At 42.1% G+C, this 13,582-nt stretch overlaps 1 protein-coding gene across 2 annotated transcripts; it reads right to left on the bottom strand.

The window, feature by feature from the left end:
• Nucleotides 1-8,495: 8,495 nt before the first annotated feature.
• On the bottom strand, nucleotides 8,496-13,561 carry LOC129835139 (tripartite motif-containing protein 16-like). Of its 2 annotated transcripts, none has more exons than XM_055900547.1 (6): nucleotides 12,731-13,561; nucleotides 10,751-10,846; nucleotides 10,208-10,498; nucleotides 9,868-10,027; nucleotides 9,726-9,785; nucleotides 8,496-9,627 (listed from the first exon to the last, which is right to left on the bottom strand). In XM_055900547.1, the coding sequence occupies exons 1-6, from the start codon at nucleotides 13,319-13,321 to the stop codon at nucleotides 9,098-9,100; spliced, it is 1,728 nt and encodes a 575-aa protein (XP_055756522.1). In that variant the 5' UTR covers nucleotides 13,322-13,561; the 3' UTR covers nucleotides 8,496-9,097. The 2 variants fall into 2 exon arrangements, with proteins under 2 accessions (XP_055756522.1, XP_055756523.1); XM_055900548.1 differs by having other exon boundaries at nucleotides 10,265-10,498.
• Nucleotides 13,562-13,582: the final 21 nt, after the last annotated feature.

Below are 13,582 nucleotides of genomic sequence, written 5' to 3'. Positions count from 1 at the left end.
ATTATAACACGCAAAAATAATTAATATTTCCTCTCTCTGTTTCATAATTGTCCATCAATTTGCAAGAGGCGGAATGTATCTCACTGGAGAAAGCAAGTGAGCGAAACAGCGCCCCTCTGTCTCTGTATGTGTAGCCCATCTATCTGATGCTGTCTGGTCAAAAAGAGTATGATATTGTTGCCGCCCATAGCATTTAAACAAGGGGTAATTTTGCCTCCCTTGATAAAACGGGAGACCAAATGAATGGTCCTAGCACCCCCAAAAAAAGTGTCAAGGGAAGACAGTTTGGAATTGGCTTCACACCAATCACATCACATCAAAAGTCAAATGCCATTGACAGAAAAAAAATTGAATTGTTGCATCTCGTTGTGTTGTTTTCCTCCAGTGGCTAACTAGCTTGCTAAAATTGGCCTTTCCTAAATTAGCCATGGAAGTGAGATAGGGATTTGGACTTGTGGTTTTACTTCATTCTCCATACTGGCCAATGATTATAATGCTAATTCTGATCCAACCATAAATTCATACATTGTGCCCCTGCCCTGAGATGATGGAAGTTCAATATGTAGCTAGATGCAGTAGGCTAATGTTAACTAGCTGGCTCATCGTTGCCCACGAAAGGAAGTTAGGCAAGCGAGCAAGCATTTTAGCCAGGTAGCCTAGGACAACAAAAACTAAAAGCGTGTACTTTATGACAGAGTCATAGACCTTTTCGGCAACATGAGAGGAGGGTGGCATTGGCGTTTCTCTACAAGTAGGGTGAGTCAACATGTTCTTTACACACACACACACACACACACACACACACACACACACACACACACACACACACACACACACACACACACACACACACACACACACAGAAATGAGTACCATGGACAGCCACATGATATTTAGCTTACGTTGATTGGACTAAATTGTTTTTGGGATCTTTTAGTTGTCACTGTATTAGACTTAAGCATAGGTGATTTGGTGAAGAAGTTGTACTTGGAATAGTGGAGGCAGCTCCTGTTTTCTTTGCAACTTGCAGTAACTCTCCGGTGTTCTAAATCAATAGTTGTTTAGTAGTCCGAAAAACATTAACTTGATTGACCATGCAACTGGACTCCACCGGACAGATGTTACTCTTTTGTTTTGTGATGAAACAAAGGTGTGGTTGAATTTATTCTGCCACTGTGTCTTCTTATTGTCTCGGACTTAGGCCTATATATCATGGAGGCAATGCATATTAACTAACAGGTTATAGAGCAAACAATGCAATTATCACAACACATAGGTTGTAATATGGCTTATTTTTCGGGCTTGGCTTTCTCCAGTGATTTTACCCACGCACCGGAACTGGTTGAAACCTATTGTATTTTGCTCTGTGACCCAACTTTCCATAAGGCTTCAAGGTCATGATATCTACCTTTCTCTTAAATGTCATTTGGACTAGATTTAGGCCCAATACAACAAAGGGTGGGAATGGGGGTTCTGGGAGTGTAATAATTGTTGCCATTTTTATCATGTGCATTGTGGATAGATGGCAGCATTCGCGCAAAACTGAAAGCGCGAACCACTGCATTTAACCATGGCAAGGTGATGGGAAATATGGCAGAATACAAACAGTGTTGTCATTCCCTCCGCAAGGGAATCAAACAGGCAAAACGTCAGCATAGAGAAACAGTGGAGTCGCAATTCAACGGCTCAGACATGAGACGTATGTGGCAGGGTCTACAGCAATCACGGACTACAAAAGGAAAACCAGCCATGGCGTGGACACCGACGTCTTGCTTCCGGACAAGCTAAACACCTTCTTCACCCGCTTTGAGGATAACACAGTGCCACCGACGCAGCCCGCTCTCCTTCTCCGTGGCCAACATGAGTAAGACATTTAAGCATGTTAACCCTCGCAAGGCTGCCGGCCCAAACGGCATGGCTAGCCGCGTCCTCAGAGCATGCGCAAACCAGCTGGCTGTTTACGGGTATATTCAATCTCTCCCTATCCCAGTCTGCTGTCCCACATGCTTCAAGATGGCCACTATTGTTCCTGTACCCAAGAAAGCAAAGGTAACTGAACTAAATGACTATCCCCCCATAGCACTCACTTCCGTCATCATGAAGTGCTTTGAGAGACTAGTCAAGGATCATTTCACCTCTACCTTACCTGTCACCCTAGACCCACTTCAATTTGCTTACCGCCCCAATAGATCCACAGACGATGCAATCGCCATCGCACTGCACACTGCCTGATCCTATCTGGACAAGAGGAATACCTATATAAGAATTCTGTTAATTGACTATAGCTCAGCATTCAACACCATAGTACTCGCCAAGCTCATCATTAAGCTCGAGGCCCTGGGTCTGAACCCCACCCTGTACAACTGGGTCCTGGACTTCCTGACGGGCCGCCCCCAGGTGGTGAAGGTAGGAAACAATACCTCCACTTCGCTGCTCAGCCCCCTCCTGTACTCCCTGTTCACCCATGACTGCGTGGCCACGCACACCTCCAACTCAATCATCAAGTTTGCAGACGACACAACAGTAGTAGGCTTGATTACCAACAATGACGAGACAGCCTACAGGGAGGATGTGAGGGCTCTGGGAGTGTGGTGCCAGGAAAATGACCGCTCACTCAACGTCAACAAAACAAAAGGAGATGATCGTGGACTTCAGGAAACAGCAGAGGGAGCACCCTCCTATCCACATCGATGGGACCGCAGTGGAGAAGGTGGAAAGCTTCAAGTTCCTCGGCGTACACATCACTGACAAACTGAAATGATCCACCCACACAGACAGTGTGATGAAGAAGGCACAACAGCACCTCTTCAACCTTAGTAGGTTGAAGAAATTTGGCTTGGCACCTAAAACCCTCACAAACTTTTACAGATGCACAATTGAGAGCATCCTGTTGGGTTGTATCACCGCCTGGTACGGCAACTGCACCGCCCGCAACCGCAGGGCTCTCCAGAGGGTGGTGCGGTCTGCCCAACACATCACCGGGGGCAAACTACCTGCCTTCCAGGACACCTACAGCACCCGATGTCACAGGAAGGCCAAAAAGATAATCAAGAACAACAACCACCCGAGCCACTGCCTGTTCACCCCGCTATCATCCAGAAGGCAAGGTCAGTACAGGTGCATCAAAGCTGGGACCGAGAGACTGAAAAACAGCTTCTATCTCAAGGCCATCAGACTGTTAAATAGCCATCACTAGCACATTAGAGGCTGCTGCCTATATACATAGACTTGAAATCACTGGCCACTTTAATAAATGGAAAACTAGTCACTTTAATAATGTTTACATATTTTGCATTACTCATCTCATATGTATATACTGCATTCTAGACTATTCTACTGTATCTTAGTCTATGCCGCTCTGACACTGCTCGTCCATATATTTATATATTCTTAATTCCATTCCTTTACTTAGATTTGTGTGTATTGGGTATATGTTGTGAAATTGTTAGATATTACTTTTGAGATATTACTGCACTGTCGGAGCTAGAGACACAAGCTACACCCGCAATAACATCTGCTAAACACATGTATGTGACCAATACAATTCGATTTTTAATATTAGAGGGTTCCAGGTGTGATTCTCCAGTATTAGGATATTTTTAATGGGACATGGTTGCATGCAAGTTCCTGTCCGGGCTCACGGTTGATGTCCACTATGACATCATGGTCAACATAAGTTTATCCATAGGCTACTTTGGCTGCTGCAGTTCAGACAGTTCAGGCAGACTGTGTCCGTGGTTCAGCCGGGTCTAGATGGCCTAGCCTAAAAGACACATTTCTGCACTTTTTTGTTTTACAACTTGATTCAATGGCAGACAAAAAGGAGTTAGGTCTTATAGAATAACTATCTTCAAAGTAATGACTCGGGACGTCGGGTTTGATATGAAAGCTTCTTTTAGTAATAATACTTGATCACGTTACATTTAACAACTTTAGATTCTACAGAGCAATGCCAGCAAGCTGCTAGCGCAAAGGAGCCAAAATAATCACCTGTTAATTGCACTTAACTAGCGCGTTCACTCTTTACTTCCTGTCGCAAGGCATTCTGGAACTTGCAGTCAAAAGCGTAATTCAATACTAACCAATACAATTACATATGTAAATAACTGTAAAGAAATATCTTTAGATACAGCTCAATGAATTAACTTAAACATTAACTCTGTAACACATTAAAGTTACAACAGGTCTATTTTGTGCAGCTTTGTGTTACAGAGGAAAAAACATGATTGTAAAAAAAAAACATGTTTTTTCCTCTGTAACACAAAGCTGCACAAAATAGACCTGTTGTAACTTTAATGTGTTACAGAGGAAAAAACATGATTTTTTTTTACAATGTCTTCATGAACACTGTATGTGCTATGGTGATTTTAACAACACTTAATTGGAAGACAGTCACCAAGAGAAAGGGATGGAGGAGGAGGTAAAGGAAGAAGAGCCAGTTGCTCAGCTGAAGAAAGAGAGGAAGGTACGATTGGTCCTCTGGTCATTTGCTAGGTTTTAATCTATCTGTCCATGTATTGGCTAAATAATGGACTGCTTTACTTGATGTTCCACATTAGGGATAATCATTTATTACGCAAGAGTTTACTTCACCCCTCAGGAATGGAAAAGGATGTCTACTTCCCAATCCTCATCAATTTTATGACGAATCTCACTGACACTGTTGGAATGCTCAAAATGTTTCAATAGCGCACATTCTATATACAACAAACCTGTCTGAACCAGTACAAAACAACTGAACATGTTTACTTCTGTCTTTATCAGGCAGTGGAAAGTGATTCAGGAGGGCATTTTATCTCCTGTAAGTTTCTGTCAACATTTGATGTGTGATTATTTGATAGAAAGTTTAACATTAATGTTTGTCATATCAACTAACTAAGCACTTGACACAACATCCTCTAAAAAATAAATATAATAATTTTTTGTATTGAAACAGTTGACCAAAGTACACCTTGCCAAAATGTGCTGGAAGATAGCGAAAACAGTTCTTCCCAGATAGCAGTAGAGATCTTCATCCCGGCCCTTGAACACATATTAGAGCTAGATGCTGCTAGAGAAGCTAGCTCTTCCCCCTCGCTGACTGGATCAGAGTGTGCCAACATTGCAAGCATCCAGGAACACGTGGTGAGGATTAATGAAGGTCTACCCAAAAAGCCTGGCAGTTTATTCAACGGGTCAAGACTCCCTACCCCTCATCCCCTGAATTTGAGCAGAGCCTGGAGTTGATGTGTGAACACAAAGTTACAACAGCAGAGAATTGAGGGCGAGTGGCAGTGGAACGCAATATTACAATACTACTTCTTGAAGGTATGTTTACCAACCACATTTCAACTGAGTGCCTGACCCAAATAATCTCACCACTGTATACATACTCAATTCAGGTGAATTTTTTCCACACATTACACAGCATTTGTCCGTTCCAAGAATGAAAAGATAAAGAACTACTGTTTTTATGGTAAAGTAGGAAGGCAGACACCACATCTATAGAGAACTAAATATTACAATTATTGTGATGTAGTTGAATTCAAAGTATTCATTTGTGGAGATGAGTAGGTTAACATTAGACAAGATTGAGCAACTCTTGTGTTTTGTTTTGAAGTTCCAAGACTTTGTTGCAGAGGGCACATGGAGAGGCTCGACTGACAGATCCTTTTAGTGCCCTCTTTGGGATCACAGAGGGTACAATTCTTCAGGTTCTGGGAGATCAATCCTGCTCCTTTTGCTCACCTTGATTGACCAGATCTGTGGTCAGAGATGTCGTGAGTCAGGTTAACTCTGACATCTCACTGATCATCTCCTGTTCCAGCTCAGGTAAATCAAGCCCAGTGTTGTGTGACACTGGCAGGCAATATGCCATGTAGGCTGCCCAGAAGGTGGTGTTAGTCATCTCTGCCAAGCTGCGGAGGATTGGAGTCACTGTGGTCACTCCAGTCTTTACCACAGTAATCAGTTACTTTCAATAGGTTTAAACAAGGGTTCTCGTTTTTCATCAGTTTTCATTTTCAGTCAGTTGACCCAATGTTCTTTTGTTTGGCCACACCTCAAGCCAAGACCAATCCATCTAAGTAGAATATGGACATTGAGGCTTCTCTTGCACCGTTGCCAGGAGAGGTAATGGCTGTTATGGCTGACTCCGAAGAATGCCAGCAAGAATCAATGGATGTGTTTAGAATAATGTTGCACACAAAGTACATATTTAGGCATCAAGTTGGTGGTCTTAATTGTGTTGGTCTTAATCTGGAACAATATACATCAGAGAAACAAATCTCTTGAAGAGCCTTATCCTCTGGCTGCATGGTGAGTCAAAATAGCTCCAGAAATGCAATGTCAACCATTGAGAAACTCTATATTTCTCTATAGAAGTCTGAAGCTATTAGCTTAGTTCTCATTAGTTCTAGCAGAAGTCTATCTGAACAAATGTCTGCTGGCAGACCTGAGACTTCAAGTAATCTAGCCAGTCAAATAAATCTGCCAGCTATGTCAGAAGAACATTTATCTACTACAGTTAATGTGGGTTCTGAGGCCTCTGGAATTATGGATTTGTTTGTGCAATACACTTTATATCGCAAACAATCAGATTTGACAAAAGTGAAAGCTGTCCCGGTGGCTCGTTAAAAGGTTGCAGAATGGGCCTCCCGGGTGGCGCAGTGGTCTAGGGCACTGCATCGCATCGCAGCGCTAGCTGCGCCACCAGAGTCTCTGGGTTCGCGCCCAGGCTCTGTCGCAGCCGGCCGCGACCGGGAGGTCCGTGGGGCAACGCACAATTGGCCTAGCGTCGTCCGGGTTAGGGAGGGTTTGGCCGGTAGGGATATCCTTGTCTCATCGCGCTCCAGCGGCTTGGTTGGGTTGTGCTTCGGAGGACGCATGGCTTTCGACCTTCGTCTCTCCCGAGCCCGTACGGGAGTTGTAGCGATGAGACAAGATAGTAATTACTAGCAATTGGATACCACGAAAATTGGGGAGAAAAGGGGGTAAAAGACAAAAAAGAAAAAAGGTTGCAGAATATGCTGTTTTACTCTCGAATTTTGGCCCCTAAAAACTCAGATTGAGACAAAGAGGAGAATCTAGAGCAAGCTAAAAATGTTTCTTCAAAAGTATTTTTGACCCAGCAAGAGTGAGCCTATGCTTCCAGGGGCCATCTCACCAGAAGTGGCTCTTCATAGTGGTCAGAGCGAAAGCTCCAGACCTATGATGGCTCTTAGCCCTCAGATCATTCAGCTTCTCCTAGACTTTACCGCTAAGGAGGTTATGAGCACGATTGTGTAATTTTACAAGCCAGAGGTTCCTGAGAATATGTCCCTTTTGGCTATTGTGTTTGTGGACAATGTCAAGGCTTGGTTAAAGGACATCTGTGCCACAAGTTCCTCAACTTCTTCATCTGAGAATTTGTGCGTTGCTTACAGTGCAGTATTTTGTGAACTCTTAGGTGAAACGTTTCATACAAAGGTAGCTAAACGATTGAAACAAGTCCTACACTGAACAAAAATATAAACACAGCATGTAAAGTGTTGGTCCCATGTTTCATGAGCTGAAATAAAAGATCCCAGAAATGTTCCACACACAAAACGCTTATTTCTCAAAAATGTTGTGCACAAATTTGTTTACATCCGTTAGTGAGCATTTCTCCTTTGCCAAGAAAATCCATCCATCCGATAGGTGTGGCATAATTAAACAGCACGATCATTACACAGGTGCACCTTGTGATGGGGACAATAAAAGGCCACTCTAAAATGTGCAGTTTTGCCACACAACACAATGCCACAGATGTCTCAAGTTGAGGGAGCGTGCAATTGGCATGTTGACTGCAGGAATGTCCACCAGAGCTGTTGCCAGAGAATTTAATGTTAATTTCTCTACCATAAGCCACCTCCAATGTCATTTTAGAGAATTTGTCAGTAAGTCCAAGCGACCTCACAACCGCAGTATGGCGTCGTATGGGCGAGTGGTTTGCTAATGTCAACATTGTGAACAGTGTCCCATGGTGGTAGTGGGGTTATGGTATGGGCAGGCATAAGCTATGGGCAATGAACACAATTGCATTTTATCAATGGCAATTTGAATGTACAGACATACCGTGACGAGATCCTGAGGCCCATTGTCGTACCATTCATCCACTTAAGCATAATAATGCACGGCCCCATGTTGCAAGGATCTATACACAATTCCTGGAAGCTGAAAATGTCCCAGTTCTTCCATGGCCTGCATACTCACCAGACATGTCACCCATTTGAGCATGTTGGGGATGCTCTGGATCAACTTGTATGACCGTGTGTTCCAATTCCCTCCATATATACTGTTGGATTCAATTTCCATTGTATTATTTTAATCTTATTTTTACAAAAACAGTTGAGTGTAACTCATTTGGTTAAATGTAATGCCAAAGAAAGTGTTCATGCTGTTTGAGATGGAACCCTGGATAGGATAGTACACCCTCTGATTATCACTAGAGCATTAAAAGGCTCTGAATGTTAAATAAGTAGTTCACTAATCAGAAGTTCAACAAATACGCTGTTTATTTATCAGTTTGCATTTGGTTCAGCATTGTCAATATTGAGTGAACACTGTAAATATAGGCTCAGTTGATTGAAAGATAATTGATACAATATGGACCTGCAGGGGACCTGTAACATGATGTATTTGAGAGTTCTAGGACAAAAAGAAATACGATATGCAGAGAAAAAAAACAATGTGTAAACAGTAGCCTACATAAAAATTGCCAACATCTCTGACATAGAATACGTAACACACAGCCAGGACAAGTTGAGAGATCATTCTGAAAACAATGTATTTCCTGCCCTTCTACATGCTGCCTTCAGAGGTAAAATCTCACCAGAGATATGGATTGTCTGGCTAGCGAGAACATTAGATTAACTTTATTCCTAAACGAGAACATTACATTCACTTTATTCCTAAGCGAGAACATTACATTAGATATACTTTATGCCTAAGATTTGGGGGAAAATAACCTCAAATTCTATCTAGACTAGAGAGCTCAATCTGTGAAAGTCATTCCTCAGATTCATAGAAGGAAATGTTTATCTCTGATAAACAATTCGGAGTAGTAGGGGATGGTAAAGCATCACTCTGACAGGGGGCTCTACTCTAGCTCACATAGCTCAGCAGTGGTCTTAAAACAATGAAGCCAAAACCCAGGATAGAGGGGCTGAGTGAATTTAGTGTGGACTCTGTGCAGGAGGGTCATTTTGTCCGAAACACTGTAGAAGGACAGAGTGCCCGCCTGGTGATCAAGATACATTCCTACTCTGGAGGACTGAGGGCGTGCCACTTCAGTCTTGACATTATTATGTCGGAAAAAGTAACCATTACTACAGCACTCTAAACTCCAGGACTTGTCATTGTGTCCGAATTGACAATCGTCCGCAGGCCCTGATCGGCTGATGTCTTTATATGAGGCGCCTGCATAAATCTTCCACCCACTCCACTCCACCTCCCAGTAACAGCGCCCAGACAGACCTTCCCTGCACAGCACCTGACACAACTGAGTGAATCTGTCTGGGCGGCTGGGGTAGGAGTAGCCTTTGCGCTTCAGTTTCACCTTTCTGTTTAGCTCAGACAGAAAGAGTTGTCTGTGTAATGTGTGTGCGTCCAGGGTGAGCCGACAGGAATCTGAGGGAAGAGAAATGAAGTAATACAAATATGATATGAGTGTGGGTGAGCATCATTGGAGATACGACTGTTAGCAAACTCAGGATAAAGCAACTCACATTGTAAGAAGTCGGCTCTGGTCTTGGGTTCGGGAGGGTGTAGAACATCTACTAGATTCACTGAAACACACAATCATACACAGTAAAAGACGAACTGAAATCCCACCAAAGTATGCAGATGAAACTCTCATTTCTAACCTACCTCTGGTGGAAATTCTGCACCATTCTCTCTTCAAGATGCCCTCTAGTTTCTCTCTCAGGTTAGACACAGCCTCACTCACATCCTCAAAGTACGGAAGAGGACGGACAACGATGGTGGGTAAATCTGAAAATACACTGGGACTGGCGAGAGACTGATAACTCTGCAGAGCGAGAGAGAGCACATAGCCACAAGAAAATGATTAAACAGTCAATCTATGCGTGAACTAATAAATTCCTCAAATGAATCACTTTGCTTTTCTACCAGAGTGATGAGTTTAAGTCGGCTAGCTAGAGAAATAACATTCTACTTTAGATAGCTACAAAGGCTTTGGGAAACCCACCCCAGAATAATGAGTTCCTTTTGCAATAACAGACGGATGGTCCTTCAGTGTAGCTACCTCCAGGAAATGGATGTGATCCTCTGTGTGTGCGAGCTTCTCCAGCTCAACCCCTCTCATCTTCAGCTCAGCGATCTCCTGCTCCAAACGCTCCATGAGGTCTTCAGCTTGACTCACAGCTGTATACTCCTGGGCTACGATCAGCTCCTTCATCTCAGAGCGCCTTCGCTCAACGGAGTCAATAAATTCTATGAAGATCCTCTCACTTTCCTCCATTGCTGCCTGCGCAGAGCGCTGTTATCAGACCGACAAAGACAAGAGAACGGTTCATGTTAAAAAAAAAATCTACTCTCTCCCTAACTTAGAGCCCAGTGGGATTGGAGTGGCCTCTAACTGGCTGACTGGTTAAAAAGCAGTGAAATGGGTTGTGATTCCAGGTTATCTTTGTTGCAATTATACTGTGCATCTTAGAAGATTGCTATATCATACCAATGTGGTTCCTGAGATAGCAAACAACATGGTTAATCTACTCAGATCAATACTCACACTGAGAGACTCCACAGCCTTTTGCACTTCCTTCAACTCCTTCTCCCTCTCCTGGACTCTCTGCTTGACCTTCTGCTGACTCAGCCCTATCTGCTTCTGTGGACAAAAACAAATGTTATTTATTTGACATTTTGCAGGATGAACTCTCTTGAGATGCACCGTCTCATTTTCAAGAGTGTCCAAATAAAAAACAAATCTAACAAACAATACTTAGAAACAAGAATAATATGGAAACTATTGTCTAACAATAATAAAATAATAATTCAAAACGTACATTAACAGCAAAAAAATCTAAATGTAGTTGTACAACTACTAATAGCCCTACAACTAATAAAAACTACTGCTACAACTACTATACAACTAATGAAACTAAGGATAATATATACATACATATTTACTAATATCTCCACATGGTGATGTTTCTAATAGTAAAAAACACAAACAGTTTGTTCTTGACATTTTATAAAAGGCCTTTCTTAAATTCATTGTGTGAATTTAATGCCCTGATTTCTATAGGTACAGTCAATTATTCCAGTCAGTTGGGACTTTACATCGAAAAGATCTTACTCCAACCTCATGATGTACCCTTGGAATGTGTAATTGCTGCTGAGTCTTGTATAGTTAGGTGTTCCTTTATATATACACACAGGGAAATCTAAGTTGATACATTTAAAAATAAATTGGTACCAATGCAGTGGTCTTCTAGTTGGGAATGGCCATGTACTCTTATAATCTCCACCCGGCACAGCCAGAAGAGGACTGGCCACCCCTCAGAGCCTGGTTCCTCTCTAGGTTTCTGCCTTTCTAGGGAGTTTTTCCTAGCCACCGTACATCTATATCTGCATTGCTTGCTGTTTGGGGTTTTAGGCTGGGTTTCTGTATAGCACTTTGTAACATCTGCTGATGTAAAAAGGTCTTTATAAATACATTTGATTGAAATAAATTTGATTGTTAAGAGTTTACACTTCCTCTTCCAATTATAATGTGGGAAAGTGAAAATATTGAAACTATTGACCAAATTATTTTAAAGTGTTGAATAGTTCTCCTTGTCATTATTATTCACCTGATGACAAGACGTGTAAAAAAAATGTTTTTGCTAACATATGGTGGGGGTTCCTGGGTCACCGATTTGCCCGGGAGGGGGTTCCTCTGCAAGAAAAGGTTGAAGACCCCTGCTCTGGTTGGTACGAATTTATTTTTCAATGTATCAACTTAGATTTCCCTGTGTGTATATATAAAGGAACACCTAACTATACAGCCTATTAGCTAGAAAGGTAACTCCAAACACATTTTCGCTTAGACATGTGTTGGCAAAAATGTATGTCCATGTCAAGAAAGGTTACCAGCAGCACTTGTCGCACTGGTAGCCTATTCGCGGTTGCTTTTTCAAAGCCTTTGTCAGATACTCAAGTGAGTGTAATTGACTCCAGTGAGTGTAATTTGCTCAATATTAGGATTTGAGAATATATATTTTTTTAAATAGATATTTTCACTGACCCCATGCAGTACCTAGGACCCCCGGTTGAATACTTGGCATGGAACCAGTTTAGTGATCTTTTAGTGAAACCAATGTTTTTAAGTTTTCCTAGTAACATTGAATGAATGATTAACTAAATCAAATAAAGATGCCACCATTTAGTATGCCTTGGTCAGATGAATAATTTGTATATCGTAGTAAGTTTCAGTAATATTCTAGTAGTAGTAGAATGGTTGGGTCTAAAGCCAGATTGAAAAGGATAATATTTTATTTATCTAGGTATTGATATATTTTGGAATGCAATAATTTCTCACAGGTTTTTGCTATTGAACAGATTACTATAGGTCTATAGTTGTTTGGGGCTAAAGAGTTTTCACCTTAATGAAGGGGGGTCTTTACTGAGCTACATGGTATTGATGTGATGTGACAATGCAAATATGTCTCATATGCCCATCTAAATGTGATTTTTATCAAAATAACTGTAATATTTGCTTCATTCTCACCTGTTTCTCCATCTTTTCAGCTGTGATTGAGACTGTATCATGGCCTTTATGTTCATCCATGGTACACAGATAACAGATACACTGCTGATCGGTCCGGCAGAAAATCTCCAGCAGTTTGTCATGATGAGAGCAGATATTGTCCTGCAATTGTGAGGTGGCTTTGATCAGCTTGTGCTTCATCAATGGAGCTATATTATAATGAGGCTGGAGATGAGTCTCGCAGTAAGAGGCTAGACACACCAGACATGATTTGAGAGCTTTCTGCTTTCTTCCATTGCAGAAATCACATTCCACATCTCCAGGTCCAGCAAAGCAAATAGCAGGAGGAGTAGGCTGGAGTCCTATCTTCTTCATGTTCCCAACCACCATGGCTAGCAGGCTATTCTTCATCAGAGCAGGCCTAGGCGAGAAAGTCTGTCTGCACTGGGGACAGTTGTAGACGCCCTTTGGATCATCCTTATCCCAGCAGTCCTCAATACAATTGCTACAGTAACTGTGTCCACAGTTGATAGTGACCGGCTCCTTCAGTAAATCCAGACAGATAGAGCAGCAGAACTGGTCCTGGTCCAGGAGAACTCCCTGCTCAGCCATTTTAGTTATCACTCACAAAGACCAATAACTGTATAGACAAAGACACACCCCGGCAGAAATAAATGAATCTAGGTAGACGTAAAATGTATCTCTCAGTCCAGCAGTTGAACTAGTCTAATTGGAATTCAATAATTCAATTTTTACCAGTCGTGATTTCAATATAAGACATCACAATTCAAATGTAATTGTTGATAACCGACTAGCAGCGAGAGATCGATCCGAGATCGGCAGGGGGACATAATTATGCGCGACACAGGAAGT

Source organism: Salvelinus fontinalis, chromosome 36 (genome assembly GCF_029448725.1).
Source record: "Salvelinus fontinalis isolate EN_2023a chromosome 36, ASM2944872v1, whole genome shotgun sequence".
Taxonomy (NCBI): domain Eukaryota; kingdom Metazoa; phylum Chordata; class Actinopteri; order Salmoniformes; family Salmonidae; genus Salvelinus; species Salvelinus fontinalis.
This window is presented reverse-complemented; position numbering and strand designations above follow the sequence as displayed.